This window comes from Cetorhinus maximus, chromosome 17, assembly GCF_964194155.1.
Source record: "Cetorhinus maximus chromosome 17, sCetMax3.hap1.1, whole genome shotgun sequence".
NCBI lineage: Eukaryota > Metazoa > Chordata > Chondrichthyes > Lamniformes > Cetorhinidae > Cetorhinus > Cetorhinus maximus.
In genome coordinates this window covers 32,328,883-32,352,876 of record NC_135895.1, presented here as the reverse complement: position 1 = coordinate 32,352,876, position 23,994 = coordinate 32,328,883, and the positions used below count along the sequence as shown (strand labels likewise).

General features: G+C 47.2%; 1 protein-coding gene across 2 annotated transcripts in view; it reads right to left on the bottom strand.

Moving 5' to 3' along the window:
• Nucleotides 1-23,994, bottom strand: part of LOC144692295 (kinesin-like protein KIF2A) — a 93,178-nt gene that overhangs the window by 45,484 nt on the left and 23,700 nt on the right. For both annotated transcript variants that reach the window (XM_078560939.1, XM_078560941.1), the window contains exons 3-4: nt 21,137-21,220; nt 11,673-11,721 (exon numbers count right to left, since the gene is read on the bottom strand). In XM_078560939.1, coding sequence (XP_078417065.1) covers nt 11,673-11,721; nt 21,137-21,220 — 133 coding nt within the window. The remainder of the gene's footprint in view (nt 1-11,672; nt 11,722-21,136; nt 21,221-23,994) is intronic.

Genomic DNA, 23,994 nt, shown 5'->3' with positions numbered 1-23,994 from the left:
ACTCCCACAAGTGACTTCTTGCCTTTACCATTTCTCATCTCTACCCGAACAGTTTCCACATCCTGGTTTCCTGAACTTGGGTCATCCCTCTCTATTGTGCTAATACCATCATTAACTAACAGAGCCACCCCTCCACCTTTTACTCACTTCCTGTCCTTCCTAAATGTCTTATGCCTTTTAATATTCAGGTCGCAATCCATGTCCTCCTGCAGCCATGTCTCTCTAATGGCTAGCAAATCGTACTTATTTATTTCTATGCGCACTCTGCTCACCTGTGTTGTTTCAAATGCTTCGCGCATTCAGACAGAGCCTTTGGTTTTATCCTTTTATTCTTTTTATAACCTTTAGTCTCATCTGTTAACTTACTGTTAGATTTGTACTCTCTATCCCTTCCTGTCACAGTCTTTCATTTCCTGTAATAATAGCTTTCTCTTTTGCCTTGTCTCTACTCTGATTTACCATATCTTCCTAAACTTGTACCCTTGCCCCCACTACTTAGTTTAAAACCCTCTCTACTTCCCTAGTTATGTGGCTCACAAAAACACCGGTCCCAGCATGGTCCAGGCGTAGATCGTCCCAACGGTACAGACCCTACTTTCCCCAGTATTGGTGCCAGTGCCCCATGATCTGGAGCCCACTTCTCCCACACCAGTCTTTGAGTCATGCATTCATCTCCCTAATCCGATTTGTCCTATGCCCATTTGCACATGGCTCGAGAAGAGGTTTTGCTTCTTAATTTGGTGCCAAGCTCCTCAAAGTGACTATGCAGAACCTCCTTCTTTGTCCTGCCTATGTTGTTGGTACCAACATGGACCACAACGGCTGGGTCCTTCCCCACCCCCCACCCCCTCCCACTGCAAGTTTCTCTCCAGCCCTGAGCAGATGTCCGGAACCCTGGCACCAGGCTGGCAACAGCCATCTGGCCTCATGCTCTTTGCTGCAGAGAACGGCGTCAATCCGTCTGACTATACTGTCCCCTACTACCACTACATTCCTTTTAACTCCCCGCACTTGAAAGGTTTCCTGTGCCTTGGTGTCATGGCCAGTTAGCTCATCCACCCTGCAGCCCCCACTCATCCAAACAAGCTGAAAAAAACCTCAAACCTATTGGGCAATTGCAAGGGCCAAGGCTACCACACTCCTGCCCTCTGGGTCCCCTTCCCTGTCTCACTTGCAGCCACACCTCCTGTCCCTGACCAAGTCAGAAGACTCTATCCCAAGGGATGTGGCCTCCTCCTGGAATAAAGTGTCCCGGTAACTTTTCCCCCTTCCTGATGCCAGCTTAATGACTCGGAGCTGAAGTTCCTGTGGCCACAAACACTTATAGCAGATGTGTTTGCCCTGGATCACACAGGTAGCCAGAAGCTCCCATATCCTACAATCACAGCACATCACCTACCCTGCCCTCTCCAATATGTGTTAATTAATTAATAATTGCTAGTTAACTAATCATAATTAATAAAGCCTACACCTTCCAATAGGTTTTGACATTGCCAGAAAACTTTACAATACTGATAAAACTAATAATACCGGTTACTGGTTTACCTACTCCTGCTGCTGCAAAGTGGAAATCAAATATTGGACGCTCAAAAGTGTAGAAGAGAAAAATCACCTCCTCCCAGCCCTTCACCGAATTCCCCACACAGCACATTTTACTTCTTGCAGTAAACCTTAGCTCAAGCACCTCTTTCTCCTAATGCACCGAATTACCACTTTGAACCAAATTCCCAAATTTACTCACTTGGTCTCTGTCTCACTCAGGCCAAAGTCTCCCCTCACTGACCCTCATACTCAAATCACTGTTGCTTACAGTGACCTTTCTCTCTCAAAAATAATTATTTCCTTCTCAGACTAGGTTTATGCTTGTGGCATTATAGCCTTCATGGTCAGATAAAGAAGATTTAAATTTCCTGTTCAGAAATCATTTGGTAAGTGATAAATGTTAAAGACACTGTAGCTTTGAGTTGATCTTTGTTTTTTTCAACCCGGTAGCACCTTGCCTTCCCAACCTTCCACTTGTTTGTGCGCTACATTCAACTGCAGGGCAGCCCTTGCACCCTCCACCCCCCCCCCCAACAAGTTGCCTCGACCAGGAGGCAGCTCTAGCATCCTCCCCCAACACGCCTCAACCGCAGGCCTGCTCTTGCCCCACCCTCTAACGCCTCAACCTTGACATCCAACATGCAATGTGGGCGAACGCTCCACAACATTACTGTGTATGCACCTCAGAGTTCCCTCAAAGTGCAGCCTGCCAAGTGCACACCCTTTATTTGCTGTTATGGAACACTTCGGCATGCAATCACGCCGATGTGAATGGACAATCCAGCACGTGGGGACCATTCCAACGGGCTGGCCGTATAATGACACAGTGGCCTGTGCCATGATTGGAGTCGGGCCTCTAGCTTATCTGCCTACTTAAGCAAGCAGAAGCATCAAAGTGCCACCAAGTGCTCCAGAGCTTTTCACCCCTCGGGCACAGGCTGCAACTTAATGAGTGTTTTAGTGGACTGCAGAACAGTTGGACGACTGGGCACGTTGTATAATATCAGTGCTAAAGTTGGCCATAGAACAGGAAGAAGGGGCAGCTGGGGCTCCCGCACATGCCACTGAAGAGCCACAGCGAGCCGTCGCTGGTCGGGGCTAGGCTAGACCCAGGGTCCATAGACACCGCCTTTCATTCCTGCAGGTGATCGAGAACCAGTGTCGCCAAAGACTGAGCACATCTCAGGAACTTATCAGTCGCATCTGCCAGCTACTGCAGGATTTGGCGCCACGGGGACATGGAGGGCATCCATTGCCAGTGACTGTATAAGTGACAGCACACACAATTTCTGCTGCTCCTTTCAGGGATCCACAGGTGACCTCTGTGGGATAGCACAAGCCTCCACCTACAAATGCATCTATGATGTCACGGATGCCATCTTTGTGAGGGCACACAACTTTGTGCATTTCACCCAGGGCCAGGAGAGCCAGGATGCAAGAGTGATAGGATTTGCCCAAATTTCGGGTTCCCCCACCAGGTGCAGAGTGCAATCGACTGCACCCACATGGTGCTCAGATCTCCTTTGCAACACGTGGCCATCTACATCAACTGCAAAGGATTCCATTTCACTGAATGTGCAGCTGGTGTGCGGCTACCAGGAATGTATCCTGCAGGCCTGTGCATGGCTGCCAGGGAGTGTGCATGACTCCTATATTCTCAGTTGGTTTCAGATCCCTGAAGTCTTCCACTGTCCACAGAAGCTGCAGAGATGGTTCCTCAGGGACAAGGGCTACCTGCAAAGGATGCGGTTGATGACACCCCTTTTGGCAGCCTTAGACTGCAGCAGAGTGAAGGTATAATGAGGCTCATGCTGTAATTTGGTGGAGCAGACCATCGGGATGCTGAAAATAACGTTCTGGTCTGGTGGAGCCTTGTAGCCACAGACAGTGCTATACATTATCATCGCCTACTGCACCCTTCACAACCTGGCGCTACAACAGGGCGACGAATTGGCTGAGGAGCTGGAGGTGTCCTCCTATGAGGACACTGCTGACAGGGATGAGGTCCTCAAAGGTGACGATGATGGGGATCAGGCCATTGCACTAGCTAGATGAGGCAGGCATGCTCAGTAGGCCCTCATAGCTGCTAGATTTGTGGAGGATGATGATGAAATGCAGTGAGGAGACACCATAGAACCTCACATTGCATTTATGAACATTTGACTCCAGTCTGGCTTATGGCAGCGTGAATACCCTCTAAGAATGCTCCTGTCATGGAGATGCAGTGGAGGCCCTAATAGTCACTCAATTGCAGGAGGATGATGATGACTTGCAGTGAGGACGCTCCATAGATCTTCACATAGCCTTTGAGAATGTCTGACTCCTGTCTGGCCAAGGACAGCTCACTTGTGCTCTGTGATCAGAGTCACGTGAAACCTTAGAAGTGTCTGATCCTTCAACTACCCTCAGCATCTGGTCCCCTCAGGAGCACAGTGTGACTGGTCACAGGTGAAGAGATGGGGGCCAGCCCCACCTTAAAAGGTGCCAAGAGCACACAGAGAATGACAGAACTCTATGACACCTGCCCATGACATTTTGACAGCAGTGACAAGCACCATCGAGGTGCAGGCATCAGTAATACATCCAGGGAGTGTGAGGCCAGACTATCATTTTGCTCTGAAGGCTGGACAAAAGGAAAGGAATGAGGCCCTGGACTGAGACACCTGCCTTTATTTTGTGCAGAAAGGTTTCATATCTGAGTGACATGAACACTGCTCATCAGAACAAGGAGCCACAGGCAGGGAGATATTCTTAGGAGTTCATTGACAATAGTGAACAGTATGCACAAGTGATTAACACCAGTGCCCAGGCTTGGTGCAAGTTTATCTTTTATTTTTGCAGTTTCCCTTTAAGGGGCTCCCTTTTAATTTGTCCCTTGGTTTGTTAATTTAGTTTATATGCTTTGTAACCAAAAGAGTTATATCTTCCTGATTAGGATCAGGTGTGGCTAGTTGCTGCCTGAGGTGGAGCTGGAGATTTGCTGTGGCTGCGGCTGAGGAGCTGCTGCTACCGAGCTTTTGTGGCATTTTTCCCTGGCCATCACTCAGGGGAAGAAGTCTGCTACAAACTTGCTGGGGGGTGGGGTGGGGGATAAAGAGAGGAGCGGTGGGGAGGCGATGAATAAAAAGAAGAGCAGTGGGGAGGGGATGAATTAAGCTGAGCGGTGGGGGGAGGGGATAAAGAGGAGCAGGCAGCCACAGCTGGCACCGCCCCACCTCTCCCCACCACCACTCCATCCCTCCACCCACCATGTCTTTGGGGGGGGTGGGGTGGTGGTGTAAGTGCCCATGCCACAAGAATGTGCGGAGCAAGGGCAAGCATGCTGAGGCAGCCCCCACAGACCCAAACCCAGCCCGAACCCCAGACTCACTCCAAGACACTGGCGGGGGGGAGGGGAAAACAAACATCCAGACCTTGTGGACAGTGATCCTGGACCCATTGGTGTCTCAACGCCGAGTGCTGGGCCCGATGACATTGGGGCGCAGGACCTCAAGCAGGTGGTCTGTCTTGGAAATATGCCAATGCCAAATCCCCAGAGGGCGGAGTGTCTGGGGAGGGAGTGAGGTATCAGGCACGTTGCACATGGAGGTCTCCCCGGCCCTTTACCTCCACTGGAAGAGGTGCCACTCCCTAGATGGGGAGGAATTCATGGCTCCTGGGGTCAAGATTGTTTCCTCCCCAGATGGAGAGAAGGTGGTGTTGCCGCCTTTCAAATCCTTGTTCCACCCTCTGGGGGAGGGTGGGGATTCTAGTGTCTCATTGCAGTCCCCTGAACAGGGCCCCTCAGGGGTCAGTGAGTGCGTTGCCCTTGAGGTGGCACCCCACTTTGTATCCCCAAGATGCCATCTGACCTGCCAGGGGACTGTGGTGAGTTCCCAACTGCTGGATCTTTGGGTGGCGGTGGTGAGGAGGGCCAACCCGTTCCGTCTCGACCTTTGGCGCCAGGCACTACTTTTCTAGGTCCAGAACGTTTCCCACTTATGCCGGGCAACCTGGTGCCTGGGGCGGAGCGGATCTCTGAGCCGCTTCCACCCTCTGACCCAGAGCCCCAAGGGGAGGCCAGACCACTCGGCCTTGATCCGTGGCAGGGGTGGGGAGGGTTGGGGGGGGGAGAATTGAGGCAGAGATAGAGCCAGCTGGCGGTTCCGCATCAGCCCTTGCACTCAATGTGAGGGAGTGGTCGGAAGCTGGAGGCAACGACCCAGAGGAGGAGGTAGTGTCATTAGCGAGCACCACCGATGACAGAGTCATTGGAGCCAGGTGAGGGGATTGGGTCTCTGGTGCCTGCTGTTGACTCCACACCCACCTACCCACCCCCCTCCCCCTTTCCTCATCGGGGACCCCCGGGATTTTCTTTCGAGCAATCGTGGTCGCCTAGACAGGGTTCAGCTGGCCTTGGACCAGTGGTTTCATTTCTGCTGGTGTTCTGGTCTGCCCGCGAGGCCCTAAAAGCTCCCGAGCTCAATCAGGATACCCGGCGGAGAGTCCATACGTTTCTGACTGGGTTCCTGAAAGAACGGAAAACCAACGTCTTCTCCTTCCGCACTTACCCTGGGTGATGGTGCTGGTAGCACATACTTCTGGCAACGAAGACAACCATAGCTAGCTTCGACATCAACTGCAGCAGGGACGCACAGTGCAGGGTCCAGAGGGACAGGAAGTATGTGGTGTGCTTCCTGCAGGAAACCCATACCGGTACGAGAGACAAAGCCACTTGGCTCCTGAAATGGTGGGGCGTGGGTGGTGGTGGTGGTGGAGGGCAGGGGTCTACAAGTCACCTAGCCTCTAATTCTGCAGGGTGGCTATCTTATTTGCCTCACATTTTCAGCCGGAGATTTTGGTGGTCAAAAAACCAGTGCTAGGCCGGTTGCTGCACCTTACTGTGCACCTAGGGAGTGCGGCGCCTCACTTTGTGAACATGTACGTTCCCCTGGGCGCGCAGCAGCAAGCGAGCTACTTTGAGGGAGTGTCCACTCATCTTGGCTCCATCCACACGGGCGAGTGCATTGAGGATTTCAACTGTACCCTCAGGGCCAAGATCTTTGACAGGGCAATGTCTTCTCACCGTGGCACTGTGCTGGACCACCCTGACTAGTCCTACACGGTCCCAGGCTGCACCATCTTTGATAACATCCATCTGGTCTAGGACGTTATTCACCTTTCCCAGAGAACTGGTCTGTCAAGCGCCTTCCGGTCTTGATCAGGAGAAAGCGCACGACAGGATGGATCATGTATATTTATTCGGGACTCTGCAAGCATTCTGGTTTGGGATGCATTTTGTCGCTCAGGTCAGACTTCTGTATGCTGCTGCAGGGTACCTAGTTAAGGTTAAGGTCAACGGGGCCCTGACGGCACCCCTTCACTTTGGGAGAGGAATGCGTCAGGGTTGCCACCTGTCTGGCCAATTGTATTCTATCTGCTTTCCTGTGCCTCTTGTGGATGGGGTTGTCGGGATTGGTTCTGCGTGGGCTGAACATCGGGGTGGTCCTCTCGGCTTACGCTGATGTGCTTCTCATGTTCACTGACCAGGCTGACCTCCGGAGGATGTGCGAGTGCCAGGAGGTTTACTCTGCCACATCCTCTGCTAGGGTCAACTGTGACAAGTGTTTTGGACTTCTGGTCGGTCAGTGGCAGATAGACCCCCCTACCAGAGAAGCTCAGGCCTTTCACCTGGAGCAGGACCAGTCTCTTCTACCTGGAGGACCACCTTTGCCCTGCTGAGGAATCTTGGCCAGCGAATTGGTAAGAGCTGGAGACCAAAGTCACCACTCATTTGCGGCGCTGGACTGGACTGCTCAGAGTGCTGTCCTACAGGGGTCGAGTGCTAGTCATAAACCAGCTGATTGCCGTCATGTTGTGGTACCAGCTGGTCACTTTGACCCCTCCCATGGAGTTTGTCATAAAAATTCAGAGAATGCTGATTGATTTTTTCTGGGACAAAAGGCTGCACTGGGTCGCTGCTGAGGTTCTGAGTCTCCCGCTTAGGGAGGGCAATCAGGCACTGGTGTGCCTATGCACCCAGTTGGTGTCTTTCTGCCTTCAGGCCCTGTGACGATACCTTACTTCGAGCCTCCTCCGACATGGTGTGCCCTGGCGATGTATTTCTTCTGCCAGGTGCATGGCCTGAATTAGGACGTGCAGCTCCTGTTTGTAGACATGAGGTGCCTTTGTGGCTTTCTGCAGGCGATGCCTGACTTTTACCAGGACCTGATCAAAGTCTGGAATGTGGTCGCCATGCGCCGCAGCTCTCCGCCATCCGGAGTAGCGGCTGTTGTCGGAGAGCCGCTGTTCAAAAATCCACACCTCTGCCACTTTCGGTGGCTGGTGGAGAGGAAGGCTGTGGCTGCCAGGGTGACCAGGGTCAGGGACGTGCTGGGTGGCTGAGGAGTGGGCTGGATGCTTCTGCAAGAGTTGGTGCATCTTCTGTCATTGGACACCCGGCTTGTGGCCAATGCCACGTCGTGCTTGGCCCTGATGTCATTCTGGGTCTTGAGGTGGCGCAGGTGGTCTTCCGTCTGAGTGTACCCTAGTTCGGACAGAATTCCACATTGGCCCCAGACCCTCCCTTGGGAGCCAGAGCCCTGTAACCTGAGTCGCCTCTCGGAAATGCCCTCCGTGCCCTTTAGCATGGGCTGCTGCTGTACAGCCTTCACATCCTTGCCCTCGCCCACTGCCCAGACACGCCCTGGAGTGCCTTGTTGCCGCCTGGCAGTGGAGGACCCCAGTAGAGGGATCTCTACAGGTATATCCTTCCCCTTTCAATCGGGGACCTGTGGAGGAGGGTGTTGCAAGCAGCAGTCCCATGCAACTGCAGGATGTGTCTGTTCATGGACTCCCAAGACGCCTGCTTTGTTTTTGGAGTCCATGGGCGAGTAAGTTGTTGTAGGCTGCACCTCCTTTTTAGTTATTTGAAAGAACCTTTTACTGTTGTTTTGTTTGCACTTCAGTTACACGCTCCTGATCTATGGGCACCCAGTGTGCAGGGAGGGAGGATGACCTCCTGGTGAACCTGCTTCTGGTCAAGTTGGCCATTAACAGGCCCAGACAGCGGGCAACCGAGGGGTTGTCTGGCCCGACTGTCTGCCCCTCTTCTGTGGCTATGTCACATCCCTGGAGAGGGAGCACGTGGTGTCCGCCAGCACAGAAGCCTTCCGTGCTCAGTGGGCACCGAAGGGACTAGGTGCTTTATTGACCCCATTAATCACATTTTGATTTCACATTTCTAAATTTCCTTTAAATTTTGTTTTTTGTTTTTGCTGTTTCCCTTTAAGGGGCTGCCTTTTAAATTGTCCCTTGATTTGTTAATTTAGTTTATTTGGTTTACGTCTTAACTTTCCTGACCCTGCCATTATGTCTTGGTGCTCCCCAGGCATCCAAAGCAGAGGTGGAGGCAGCCTGCTGACTGCTACGCCTGTCTACGATGAAGGCTCCTCCAGAGGGCTGAGACCTGGAGGGCCCCAGCCTGCTTTCAGGGTCCTGCTGTGTGGCAATGGCGCCCTCCTTGGCCTATGGGGCTGCAGCTGCTTAGGTCACAGGAAGAGGGGATTCGGATGGGCCGGACTCCTGAAGTCATCTGGATGGATGGATGGCCCAGGGAGGGGGTGGTGGGAGGTGCATCTGCTGATCCCCCTCCCTATGGGTGCTCTAGGGCCCTAGGCTCCTTGAGAAGGGGTAGCTGGAGTGAGATCGAGCTGCCCTGCACTCCTCTTGCGTACACACTGTTGGAAGCCAACTATGGCATCAGCGATGGAGTTGAGCCTGTGCAGCAGTGCCCAATCTATATCACTGTATAACTCATATTCCAATCATGGGAATGGAGACAGCATGTCTGCAAACACAAAGGCGATGACCTCCTGGGGAATGTGAAGGACCCTCTATCTCCTGCCCCATTAACAAGGCATTAACACAACCACCTAGAGTTAGTCAACTGTTGGAGACGAGCCATTAAGCCTAATCACATGAAGCCTGGCTAGGAGAGCCTCCCAGACATGATCTAATAGAATTATCTTGGGAATACTCTGGCAATGACCTTATTTGGATGCCTGAGCAGCTGGTGAGATCATGTGACAAGCCAACCCTTTTATGTTTAAGCACCTGTTTTCTCTGCAGAACTGATGATGCGGCAAAGATGCCAAGAGAGAAGACCCGAGTGGGGTCCCTCCTGCCTCTCCCACCTTGAAAGTTTCGAACCCTGTTTGCCGACTTGGACCATCCAGGGATGCCCCTGCTACAAACAGAGGCTTAAAAGAATTCAGCACCATCACCTCCAGAATATCTGCCAAATCAGCTGTCTACGTCTTTAAACCAGAAGCATTGGGATTATAGAATTCAGCCTGAAGCCAGCTATAGACTGTATATTCCTTTTACTTATTCATGGATTCTAATTTGACCAACCTATTCTTTCCCACTCTAATCTATGTTCGCGTGTGTGAGAATTTAATTGTGCGCAAAAATCAGGGCATATTTTATTTTGCCTAGATCAGCTTAAGTCTAAGAATAAATTAACGTCTCTCTGTTAAACAGAAGAATGTCTGATTTGTTCTCCTGTGAACAGTGTGTAAACAGTTAAGAACTCACTAAATTTACAAGTATATAATTTTCAAACAAAAAAACCTGCTGCGGTCAAACAAGGAGGGGAGATAGGATGGAGCAATTTGACCCCTCCTCACCTTATCTTAATAACCCCCATCTCCTTTCTCAGTCCTCCAGATTAAGACAGATTTCCCATTAGATTCCTTTAAAGGGATCATTTTCCTACAATGTTTCCTTTCCCAGTAGCTTTAAAACAGGTGCCAACATCAAAAACAACAACCACAATGATACCAATAACCACCTCATAAGAAGCACTTGTGGCAGGTCCTGCATCTTACTGATTAGTCAGGGAGGTGTCAGCTGTGGCTCAGTTCATAGCACCCTCGCCTTTGAATCAGAGGGTTGTGGGTTCATGTCCCACTCCCGGAAACCAAGAACTGTGATTCTACTCGAAAGAGTTGCAATCTGTGACTGTTGATAACTCGAAAGAATCTTACTGATTAGTCCCTGAAGCCATCAGCAAAAGTGCACCGTATGAAACAATCCCAATTGCAATGGATTTTCTACATGCCAATCATCTTGTGTAGACGAAAGGATGCTGATGGCGATTACTTCACCCACCCCTTTGCCCTCCCCCAGCTCCCTTGTTTCTACATTCTGTCAGCTCCTACATTTACATGAAGGGCTCGTAGATGGCCTTACCTTCCAGACAATGGTTTCAGTTAAAACATCCAGAAGGCTCCTAAAATCATCAATCTAATTAATTGTTATTAGAAAGCACTTCTAATAGATTGCTGTCTGGGAACAATTCCCAACACTTATAAACTTCAGCCTCAAGGTTAAAATACCTAAGCTTCTCAAATCTTGCTTCACTTTTGATACTAGCAGTCAATTGCAACCCTCTGCATCACCTGAACTTGCGTCTCAGTGACCAGATCTGAACATTGCTCAAGTTTGATCTGACAAGAGCACTGTATGACTGCATGTTTTGAAGCTTTGTGGATTGCTGCTCCGAGTAAATATGTTGGTTGTAGAACCTAATGAAACCTTTGGAGCTCACTTGCATCTTTACCTATTTCATCACCATTTATGACTTCTCATGTACAGCATTCTTACATGTCCATATTAAATTTCATCTGCCATTCATCCTCTCAATTTCCTCTGGTTTTTAAAACACACTTAGTAGGAAAAGATGATTTAAAATTTTCCAAACAATTTTCTTTCAACAGAAGTGATAATTGTTCAAGACATTATAGTTCTTGTTTTGTTCAACCCAATGACATTGCAAGAATTGTCTGAAGAGGGGTCATGTTAAAGTCAACAGGCAGTTTCATCACCCTGCCTGCCTGCCTGTCTCTCTCTTTCGCACCACCCCATCTCCTTTATCAGCTTTATCAGTTGGTAATGAAAACATTTAATCCACAAATAGAGAAATTTAGCTCATTCCTTCCATGGATCATATCTAGCCTATTTTACCAAAAGGTGGTCACAATATCCAGTTAATCTTGAGGAAAGATTGTTAACTTTCTCTCTAGCTCTCAAAGTAATAATCAAGCAAAACATTCAACATTAGAATCTATTTGTAAAGTTCAACTTACTTTCCTTTGCGACCCCATTTCTTGGCAGTGCTGATTCACGTCTTGGGACCTGAAGAGGAGAATTTTTTTTCAGCACCATTACAAATCTCTTCCAACAAGAAAGGCAAGTGAAAATGTTCATTTTTCCATGTCAAAAGCAATAGCTCACAGGCAGAATTGCATGCAGAACCATACCAGATTTGTACTTAACAACCTTCATTCTCACTACAGATATTAAGCCACAAAATAGGTTAAACAATAATTTTTTCTCTCATAATTAAGTTTCTTCGTGCATAGAATCCATATCACTCCATACCAGGATTGTGCTTTTCTATAACATAAATCAGCATCTGATTCTCCAAAATACAGATCAAAGACCACAAAGAGAGAACTTGGAAAGCTCCAACTTAAAATGATTGAGCTGCTGGCAAAGAGAAATTGAGCAAAGTTGTTCCAGGTGTCATTTTGAGTTTCAGGCCTAACTAAATATAAAACAATGCTAAATATTTAGATAAAAGAACAAAATAAAAAATGTACTGAAATCAATGGATTTACCCATTAAAGCTTTGTTTTTTTAAATTTCAAGGCAGAAGTATTTCCTGCACATAGGCCGGTTAATGATTTAAAAAACATTATTAAAACCCCATTGTCCTGCAAGTCCAAGAAAGATAGAGTTGGAGGGCACTTAAGATCTTAGATGGTGTTTTCTTTTTTGCATGCAAGAGGAAAAAACTGGAGCTTTAGTTCCATCAGAGGAAATGGCAAAATATGCGAAAATGAGACAGAAGCTAATAGATTCTATTTTATATAGGCATGAATTTTACGTTACTTGGTCACGCCCAGGTCCGATCCAAAAGTGGGCGGATTGCTGACTCCCACACCCGCTTTTGAAAGAAGCCCGGCAATGCTTCTTTTATCCAATTAATAGCCGCCCAGTAGGAAGTTGGCCAGCAGTTGAGGAAAGGTGGGCAGCCCACCCAAGTGGGGATGGAAAGGGAAACGTCCTTTGGTTGAAGAAGCAAGCCTTGAACTGGAAGTTGGTCATGGCCAACCATTTAAAGGCATCCCTGGCAAGGGACTGTGGCAGCTGCACCAGAAATCATACATTGGAGGCTGAAGCTTTTCCCCAAGGCTACCTTTAAATCCTTCAAAGTATTGCAGCAGCTTAAGAGCTTGGTTTTAAATGTGGATGACTTTTGTGCTAGCTGTGAATCATTCAGGACCCTTGCCTGGGAGGAAGAGACATTTGAATACACCTGACCCCTTATGAGTAGCAAGTGTTTAGGGAAATGCTCAAATTCAGCCCTTTAACTCTCTTTGTCTCTCTCCAGTTGGAGAAGAGGATGGACCCACCAGCTGGTCAGGGGGCCGGACCCACGATAGTCCCGCTGATTGATGATGATTTCCTGAGAGTCCTTCTCCAGGCTCTGTGTGATAGGCAGGAGGTCCTCAAGCCAGAAGACAAGAAGAGGAGAGCTCCCAGCCACACAAAACCAGCCTAGATGGAGGTCACAGCAGGCGTCAGCACCAGTGGAGTCATCCAGAGAACGTGGCTGCAGTGCCAGAAAAGGCTCAATGACCTCTTGAGATCTGCCACTGTAAGGGTCTAACGATTTCAGAGATGGACCTAGATTGAAGGGTATGAGTGTGTGAAGTGGCTCGAATGTGGGGTTGCATACTGTGTTGTCCAAGTGCAAGGAGGCAGCATGACGCAGGCATGCTATGCTGTATGGCAACAGGAATTTGGGGGTAGGGCGGGGAATGGCACTGTAGCAACTGTAAGCTGGCAAGGAGCATCGAGGAATATTGGTCCCTGACAAAGTACATGTTGGCCACACATTTGAAGGTGTTATTGCAGCACAGCATTCATTACAATGCCCTTTCCCCCCATTTCCAGGAGACAAGGCTGCACAAATGACAGGGAAAGGGCCAGGATGACGGGTGGTCAGTCCAATCTGGCTATCCGCACCCCACTAGAACTTGGGCTGACAAATGGCACATAACATTCGCACCACACAAGTGCCAGGCAATGACCATTTCCAACAAGAGAGAACCTGACCATCACCCCATGACGTTCAATGGTATTACCACCACTGAATCCCTCACTAACAACCTGGGGTTACCATTGACTAGAAACTGACTGGACTAGCCATATAAATTCTGTGGCCACAAGAGCAGGTCAGAGGCTGGGAATCCTGCGACAAGTAACTCACCTCCTGACTCCCCAAAGCTTGCCCACCATCCACGAGGCACAAGTCAGAGTGTGATGGAATGTTCTGTACTTGCCTGGATGAGTGCAACTCCCACAGCACTCAAGAAGCTTGACAACGTCCAGGGCAAAGCAGCCCGCTTGATTGGCACCACATCCACAAACATTCACTCCCTCCACCGCCAATGCATAATATCAGCAGTGTATACTATCTATAAGATGCACTGCAGGAATTCACCAAGGCTCCTTAGGCAGCACTTTCCAAATCCATGACCACTAACATTTAGAAAGACAAGAGCAGGAGACACATGGGTACACCACCACCTGCAACTTCCCCAAGTCACTCATCACCCTGACTTGGAAATATATCATCGTTCCTTCGCTGTCGCTGGGTCAAAATCCTGGAGCTCCCATCCTAACAGCACAGTAGATATACCTATACACATGGACTGCAGAGGTTCAAGCAAGCAGCTCATCACCACCTTCTCCAGGGCAACTAGGGACTGGCAATAAATGCTGGCCCAGCCAGCGACGCCCATATCCCGTGAATGAATTTAAAAAAAGGTGGTGGTCCCGGAGCTCAAGGCCTGTGGTTGGAGCTAATCCATTTGCCAAGGCGAGGTTGGAAGGCCCCGGGAAAGAGAGATTCCAAGGGTGCATAGCTCTCTCCTGCAAACGGTGCTTAGGATGAGGCGAGGTCGACTGTGTTGGAAACTGGGGAGGATATCGAAAGGTGGCATTGATAGCTTTTGATTGTGGAGGCTTTCACAATTCAGGGACGACGGTCTGTCTGAATGGAAAGGGTCTAAAAGATTCAAAAACACTGTCACCATTAGGAGATGGTAGGCAATGTGCTGAGGAAGTGTGCCTCTCTGCACTCATCTCAAATGACGATGGCCCTGATTCTAATTTTTGTTTTCCCCCATAGGACAAGCATTGGCATCAAGTCCCGAGGCATCCTCGCTAACCTCCGAGGAGGACAGGAGATGCCTGAGGGTACAGCATCACATCCTTGCTCTGCACCCAGCACCAGCACAGATGCACATAGCCCACTGGGCTAGAAGTCGTTGCTAAGGGATCCACACATCGGTAAGAGCAGTTGCAAGAATAGCTGTAAGAGACAGAAACGGAGGGGATGGCCACTATATCACCTCTCAGGGCACTTCTGATGGGGACAGTCCCTCTTCTGCTCCTCTGCCATCGACACAAATGCCTCAGTGCTGTGGCTACATGTAAGCCTCCTACCACTGGAGATGCTCAGCACACCAGAATCCTCATGGCCTCAGAAGACATGTGCCAAAGTCATTGCAGGCAAGGGGGCAATAAGGGTCAGCAGCCTGTCTCCAGCACAGCTGGAAACAAGGAGATGCAAACGCCATAGCAACCGAAAAAGCGTCAAAATCAAGAGACACACGCGGGTTCACATTGGGTGATTTTGATGCATTATCTGTGTGTGATGTGATGACTTTGATTTGGATAGACTAGATGGTGTTAAGGTTTTGTGTGTTCATGTGGTCACTCTGTGCAGCATTACTTGTTGACTCTACACAACCATAACAGACATGACCCCGATTGTTCATGAGGGGGAGATAACATGAGAAGGTGGCAAGGGCCAAGGTGGTGTTGTGTTGCAGACAGATTACTACTGGAACCTTCTCGTTATAAGTCTCCTGGCATCCAGACGTGCCTGTAGACCAGCATGCTGGCTGGCATGGTTCACCCTCCTCTTCAGAGTCATCTCAGAGGACAGAGCTATCTGCATCAAAAGGTCCTATGCCATGGATTCCCTTCTCTGCAGGACCAGGTGGTGTAACACAGCCAGGTGCATATTGCAGAGCGTCACCTTTTCCACCAAGACCTCAGAATTGCATTTTATGAGGGCCCTGGTGAATGAGTAGCTTTCATTGTACGTCCTCTCAAGCTCCATCTTTGGTTTCCATACCAGTATCAGCCATCTCATTACAGGGTATCTATTCTTTTTCCCTGAAGCCAGCCTTCCAAAGGCTGTGGCCCATCGAACATCCCTGGCACCTCAAGAGTGCCTCAGTTTGTAGGCTTCACAGCTGCTGCCCAGGTAACATGTGCAAACCTGCAAGACATGTTGCTTGTGATTGCATATCATCTGCACGATAATGGCATAATCTCTCTTCCCATTTACAAATGTTCCTGGCTATCCAGAAGGTGCTTTAATAGTCACATGTGTATAGTCTATTATGCCCTACAGCATTGGAAAACCAACAATACGGGCTTTTTCAGCCTGACTAGCATTGTCACCATTGAATGAAATAAATTCACAAGTATGCCTGAACAGGGCATGTGTCACCAGCTTGATGCAATCACGTGCAGCCAGTTGCGAGATCCCATAAAGGTCTCCAGGTGACACCTGGAAGGACCCTGTGGTGAAAGAATTCAGGGCCACTGTGATCCTCGAGGCCACAAGCATCAGGGACCCACCCACACAAATAGATGAAATGTCGGCAGCCAGCACGACACAGGTTGCTGCGATCGTCTCCCTACACAGCCATGGTCTTCAGAGGTATTGGCGCTCTGTCATGTGCAATTATGGGAGCCTTAGCTGGTCAACTTTGTTGGCAGGATAGTGCCTTTTCCTCTGCCTGGGAACTGCTGTTGCCTCCGTTCTGCAGGCCCTTGCTCAACATCAGGTACACTGGCTTGCTGGAACACATCTGCCCTTGGCCAGCTGCCCCCCTCTTTCTTACTGGAGGAGTCTCCCGCAGAATGAACTATGCCAATACGGTATAGCGATGTTCAACACAAATACTGCAGTGCATGTTTTTGCCTGCAACACTTCTTGGCTGTTTCCTTTCCCTTAGGAAGAGTTTTTTTTAAATCAAAAAGAAAGTAAATGTAACCACAATAGGACATCACTGCAGGAGTTACTCAGGGTAGTGTCCTAGGCCCAACCATTTTCAGCTGCTTCATCAATGACCTTCCTTCCAGAATAAGGTCAGAAGTGGGGATGTTCGCTGATGATTGCACAATGCTCAGCACCATTCACTACTCCTCAAATGCTGAAGCAGTCCATGGCCAAATGCAGCAAGACTTTAAAAATTCATTCACAGGATGGATGTGGGCTCCGCTGGCTGGGCCAGCATTTATTACCCATCCCTAGTTACCCTTGAGAAGGTGGTGGTGAGCTTCCTTCTTGAAACGCTGCAGTCCATGTGCTGTAGGTACACCCACAATGCTGTTAGGAAGGGAGCTCCAGCATTCTGGCCCAGCGACAGTGAAGGAATGGGGATATATTTCCAAGTCAGGATGGTGACTGACTTGGAGGGGAACTTCCAGCTGGTGGTGTTCCCATCTTTCTGCTGCCCTGTCTTTCTAGATGGTAGCGATTGTGGGTTTGGAAGGTGCTGTTGAAGGAGCCTTGGTGGATTCCTGCAGTGCATCTTGTAGATGGCACACACTGCTGATACTGTGTGTTAGTGGTGGAGGGAGCGAGTGTTTGTGGATGTGGTGCCAATCAAGCAGCTGCTTTGTCCTGCATGGTGTCAAGCTTAGAGTGCTGCGGGAGCTGCACTTATCCAGGTGTGGGGCGTATTCCATCACACCCCTGACTTGTAGATGGAGGACAGGCTTTGGGGAGTCAGGAGGAGAGTTGCTCGCCACAGTTCCTAGCCTCTGACCTGCTCTTGTAGCCACAGTATTTATATGGTGAATCCAATTCAGTTTCTAGTCAATGGTAACCCCCAGGATGTTGATGGTGGGGGATTCAGTGATGGTAATGCCACTGAACATCAAGGGGTGATGGTTAGATTCTCTCTTGTTGGAGATGATCATTACCTGGCACTTGTGTGGTGCAAATATTACTTGCCACTTGTCAGCCCAAGCCTGGATATTGTCCAGGTATTGCTGCATTTGGACATGGACTGTTTCAGTATCTGAGTAGTCGCAAATGGTGCTGAACATTATGCAATCATCAGTGAACATCTCCACTTCTGACCTTATGATGGAAGGAAGATCAGTGATGAAGCAGCTGAAGATGGTAGGGCTGAGGACACTACCCTGAGGAACTCCTGCAGTGATGCCCTGGAGCTGAGACGACTGACCTCCAACAACCACAACCATCTTCCATTGTGCTAGGTATGACTCCAATGAGCGGAGAGTTTTCTCCAATTCCCATTGACTCCAGTTTTGCTAGGGCTCCTTGATGCCATACTCAGTCAAATGTGGCCTTGATGTCAAAGGCAGTCACTTTCGCCTCACCTTGGATGTTCAGCTCTTTTGTCCATGTTTGAACCAAGGCTGTAAAGAGGTCAGGAGCTGAGTGGCCCTGGTGGAACCCAAACCGGGTGTCATTGAGCAGGTTATTGCTAGGCAAGTGCCCCTTGATAGCACTGATGATGACCCCTTCCGTTACTTTACTGATGAATCGAGAGTAGACTGATGGGGTGGTAATTGGCCAGGTTGGATTTGTCTTGCTTTTTGCAGTGCAGGACATACCTGGGCAATTTACCACATAGCCAGGTAGATGCCAGTTTCGTAGCTGTACTGGAACAGCTTGGCTAGTGGCGCAGCAAGTTCTGGAGCACAAGTCTTTAGTACTATTGTCAGAATATTGTCAGGGCCCATAGCCTTTGCACCATCAAGTGTCTTCAGCCGTTTCTTGATATCACGTGGAGTGATATCCAGGCTTGGGCTGACAAGTGGCAAGTAACATTCATGTGACACAAGTGCCATCTCCAACACGGAAGATTCTAACCATTGTCCCTTGACATTCAATGGCATTACCATCGCTGAATCCCCCACAAACATCCTGGGGGTTACCATTGACCAAAAACTGAACTGGGCTAGCCATATAAATTCTGTGGCTACAAGGAGGAGGTCAGAGGCTAGGAACCCTGCAGCGAGTAACTCAGCTTCCGATTCCCCAAAACCTGTTCACCATCTACAAGGCACAGGTCAAGGTTGTGATGGAATACTCACCACTTGCCTGGATGAGTTCAGCTCCAACAACACTTGAAGCTTGACACCATCCAGGACAAAGAAACCCACTTGATTGGCACCCACCCACAAACATTCAATCCTACTACCACCAACACACAGTGACAAGTGTGCACCATCTACAAGATACACTGCAGGAACTCACCAAGCCTCCTTAGGCAGCACCTTCAAAATCCACGGCTGTTACCATCTGGGCAAGGGCAGCAGACACGTGGGAATTTGCAAGTTCCCCTTCAAGTCACTCACCATCCCGACTTGGGAATATATCACTGTTCCTTCACTGTCATTGGGTCAAAATCCTGGAACTCTCTCGCTAACAGCACTCTGGGCATAGCTACACCACATCGACTGCAACAGTTCAAGGCAGCAACTCACCACCATCTTCTCAAGGGCAATAAATGCTGGCCTAGCCAGCAATACCCACATCCCATAAAAATGATTTTAAAAAATAGCAAAGTCTCCATGACCTTTACTGAGCAAGTTAGCCCATAGTTCCGCTTGAAGCCTTAATACCCACTTCTGCAGTAATTCCCATTGAAAATCATAACTCTTACCCAACATGTTTCCCATACACCCACCATATTATGGCACGGACAACGTTTTATTCAGGTGAACTGCCTTGCTAACAAGCTCAACTACCCTTTCATGAGTTCATCAGTTTTTTAAAAATGGAGGGCCAGCTGCCAATTTTGGCACCCGCCTGATTTCCATATTATGGGAAAATGGCACATTGATGTAGGGTTCATGACCCAATGACATCATGCCAGGTTTTAGGCATGCGCAGGGCAGCAGTAATCCCAATTTCCACAAGTAAAATTCAGTCCACAGTTTCAGACATTTAGTTGAAATTGAGCTAAAGGAATTACTTATAGAATCATAGAATTGTTATAGCACACAAGGACATTTGGTCTGTCAGGTGCATGCTGACTTTCTGCAAGAGCAGCTCAGTTAGTCCTACTCCTACTCCTCTTGCCTTTTCCCCATAGCCCTGCAAATTCTTTCCCCAGGTGTTTTCCAATTCCTTACTGAAAGCCCTGCTGCCACTACACTCAGGCAGTGCATTCCAGATCCTAACCACTTACTGCGCAAAGAGTTTTCCCTTGTGTCACTGCTAGATCTTTGTCAAACACCTTAAAATCATTACCCTCTGGTTCTCAATACTTCCACCAACGGAAGCAGTTTCCCCCTATCTACCCTGCTTAAGTCCTTCAAGATTTTGAAAACATTTATCACATTTCCTCTCAATCTTTTCCTCAAAGGAGAGCAGCCTCAGCTTATTCAATCTATCCATGTAACTTGTCTCTCGTGCCCAGAACAATTCTCGTAAATCTTAACTACACCTTCTCCAATGCCTTCATTTCCTCCCAAATGAGGTGCCCAGAATTGGCCACTATAATCTAGTTGAGGCCAAACCAATGTTTTATAAAGGTTCACCATAACATTTTGTATTCTCTGTCTCTATAAAGCCCAGTATCCCATATGCCTTAAGCGCTTTCACAACCTGTTCTGCCATCTTCAGTGATTTGTGCTTATACCACCAGGTTTCTCTGGTCCTGCACCTTTAGAATTGTTCCCTTTATATCATATTATTTTTCCTCGTTCTTCCTATGAAAATATATCACTTCACATTTCTCTGCATTTCGGCCCCTTCCACCAGCCTATGTCCCCTCACAGTTCACAATACTTTTAAGTTTAGTGTCATTCACAATGATGATGTTGCGCTATGCACACCCACTAATATAAATCAAAAGCAGTGGTCCCAATACAGACCCCTAGGGCACCCCAGAGTATACCTTCCTCCAGTCTGAAAATTAACTGTTCATCACTGTTATGCGTCGCTCAGCCAACTTTGCAACCATACTGTCACTGTCCTTTCTATTCAGTGTTTCAACTTTGCTGAGTGTTAAATGGCACTTTATCAAATTATTTTCCCCAGGACAAAATTAACAGGTACTTGGCCAAATGTAGTTCAACTAAGGAAAGCCAGCATGGATTTAAGGGTGAATTGTGTTTAACTGATTTGATTTAGTTTTTTGGTGATAGCAATGCGATTGGTTGGGGGCAGGGGTGGGTGGGAATTGAGCAAAGGTGGGTAAAAGGAAGTTGAGGTATAGATCAGCCATAATCTACTTGAATGGGCTCAGGTGTGGCTACAGGAAAGGTGGTTTATATTACTACCTACTTCACACTTTTTGCCATTTGACCATCATTGGTTTTTGCATTTCATTTCCATTTCTTGGAGAAATTATTAGCTTATCAGTAAGTCAAGGGTAACATTAAATAAATACATAAGGATTTAAAAACTCACCCTTGAGTTCCTTCTTGGCAGGTTTGAAGGTGGCATCTTCTCTACTAAGTGAGGATTTAACAATAGTAAGCTTTCAATGTCAATCTAAAGGCAAGAGAAATAAACCCAGAACTCATTTGTGTCAACATAAAAAACCAGACCAACAGCTGTTTTGCAAATGAAACACACTTCTATCTCTAGATAGAACCAACATTAGGTTTCTTAGCTTATCTTTTTACCATCAGCAGTTTTGATTTATATGTTGAAAGTGCCTGAAAATTCATGTTGTGCATGCAGTAAGGGTAACTATTTTTTGGATTTGAATTCAATCCAAAAATGATGGGAAAGTTTCCCTTAACTCTTAGCTCCAAAGCTCCAGTGAAATGAAGTGAGTTTGGAAAGCCCCAACACTATTCCCAGTAATCATGGCCAACACACTAAATTGTCCTTAACTTGGCAGTAAGAGTAACTTATAGAAGTGGGAAAAAAAACATTTTGGAAAAAAAATGCATACCAAACTACAGTTAACTTGCAGCTTTTTCCACTGGTCTAGCTTTTGGTTTTCAAGTGTTTTATACTCCAGGTAATCAGGGCATGGCAGGGAGGGACAGACCATACAAACCTAAGAGTGCGCCAGCAGATAGGACTAGGAGGTTGCAAAAATATTTAGAACTAAAGGCTCTGTATTGGAATGTGCATAGCATTTGTAACAAAAATGGATGGATTTTCAGCTCAAATAGAAATAAACATGTATGATCAGATAGCTATCACAGAGATGTGGCTGCAATATGGCAAAGGCTGGGACCTGAATATTCAAGGGTACTTAGATTCCTGTCTTTCTGAAATGTCAAGAAAAAGATGGAGGGGTAACTCTGTTAATTAAGGAAGACATCAGTACAACACAGAGAGATGACATTAATTCTACAGATCAAGACATTGAATCAGTTTGGGTAAAGATAAGAAATAGCAACAGTAAGAAGTCACTTGAGGGAGTAGTTTAATCGGCCCCCTAATAATAACCACACTGTAAGGACAGGGTACACAGGAGGAAATAATGGGAGCTTGTGAGAAAGATACAGCGATAATCATAGGCCAATTAATCTACATATAGATTGGACAAATCAGATTGGCAAAAGGTAGGCTGCAAGATGTGTTTTTGTGAGTTTCTTAGAACAGCACCTTTTAGAGCTTATTCTAGATCTGATAATGTGCAATAAGACAGGATTAATGACCTCATAGTAAAGGCACCCATAGTAGCAGAGATCATAACAGGATTGAATTTCACATTGAGTTTGAGGGAGAGAACAGCAAGACTAAGACCAGGATTTTAAACTTAAACAAAGGGTAATTAGGAGGGTATGAAGAGAAAACTGGTTCAGCGAAATGGGAAACTAGGTTAAAGGATAGGCAAGTAGAGCTGCAGTGGCAGACAATTAAGGAGTTATTTCACAACAATACATTCCAGTGAGAATGAAAAACTCCGGAGGAGGAGGTGCCATCTGTGGCTAAATTGAAAGAAAAAGTGTTCAATTCCACAAAGATTAGTGGCAGGTCAGAAGATTGGACAGAATATAAAAAGAGAGCAAAGAATTACTGTAAAAAACTGAGGGAGAAATTAGAGCATGAGAGAAAGCTAGCTAGAAATATAAAATAGTTTCTACAAATATTTTAAAAAAAAATTAACTAAAGTGAGCATTGGTCTTCAGAGAGAAAGTCTGGGGAATTAATAATGGAAAATAAGGAAATGGCAGATGAATTGAACAGATATTTTGTGCCTCTCCACTGTAAGAAAACACAAATAACATTTCAGAAATAATTGTAAATCAAGAGGTGAAAGGGTAGGAGGAACTAAAAACCACCAGGGAAAGGGTACGGAGAAAATTATTAGAACTAAAGACTGAGAAGCACCCAGGTCCTAACGGATTTCATCTTAGGGTCATAAAATTGGCTGAAATAGTAGATGCATTGCTTTTAATTTTCAGAAATTTCAAGATTCTGGAAAGATTCCACCAGATTGGAAAACAGCAAATGTAACTTAAAAACAAAAAGCTAAAAGCTTTTCTGCCGAAGGGTCATGAGGACTCAAAACGTCAACTGTTTTCTTCTCCACCGATGCTGCCAGACCTGCTAAGTTTTTCCGGGTAATTCTGTTTTTGTTTAGCAAATGTAATTTGTCTATTCAAGAAAGGAAGGTGTCACGAAAATATCATATTTTTCACAACATTAATGGGAGGGATGTTGTAAAGTAGGCTCATGTTTGTGTGTGTGTTGATGGTTGTGTGTGGCTGATTTAATTAGAGTCAGATACACTGCAAGGTTGAAATTATCAATAGAGCTAGGTGTAAAAGGGCATGTGAAATGCTAATGAGTGAACTAGGGTAAAGTCTCAGCAAATATGGTGTAAATGAAATTTGCATTTTAAGATACGTGGAGAGGTTTTTGGTTTTAAAAGGGACATGGTAGGATGGTTACAACTAACAAGATAAAGAAGACAGGTTATTACAATGATTTTTCCCAAAGTGCTGGTCATAATGACAACATAGAAGATTTTTATATTATGGGAAAAGTAAATTACAAAGACACAAGGGAACAGTGGGATTTACAGGTAAAAGAGGAAGAAAGATATTTAAAGAAGTATGTGTGGGGTGGCTGTGATTTAAAGGTTCATCGTGTGAAACAGACTTGGGGTAAAGCCTCTAGCCACTTAACAGAAATCTGCTATTCCAGTAACCAAAGTTGTGTTAAAAGCCTTTGGAATTCCACTGTCGAATGGGTGCTTCCGGTAACTTTGCTGGATTGTCGCTATAAACTTAAAATCAATTTTGGACTGTTGCCTTAAAGGGGGTATGCCGATGGAAGTCTGGTTAACTAGGAATTTT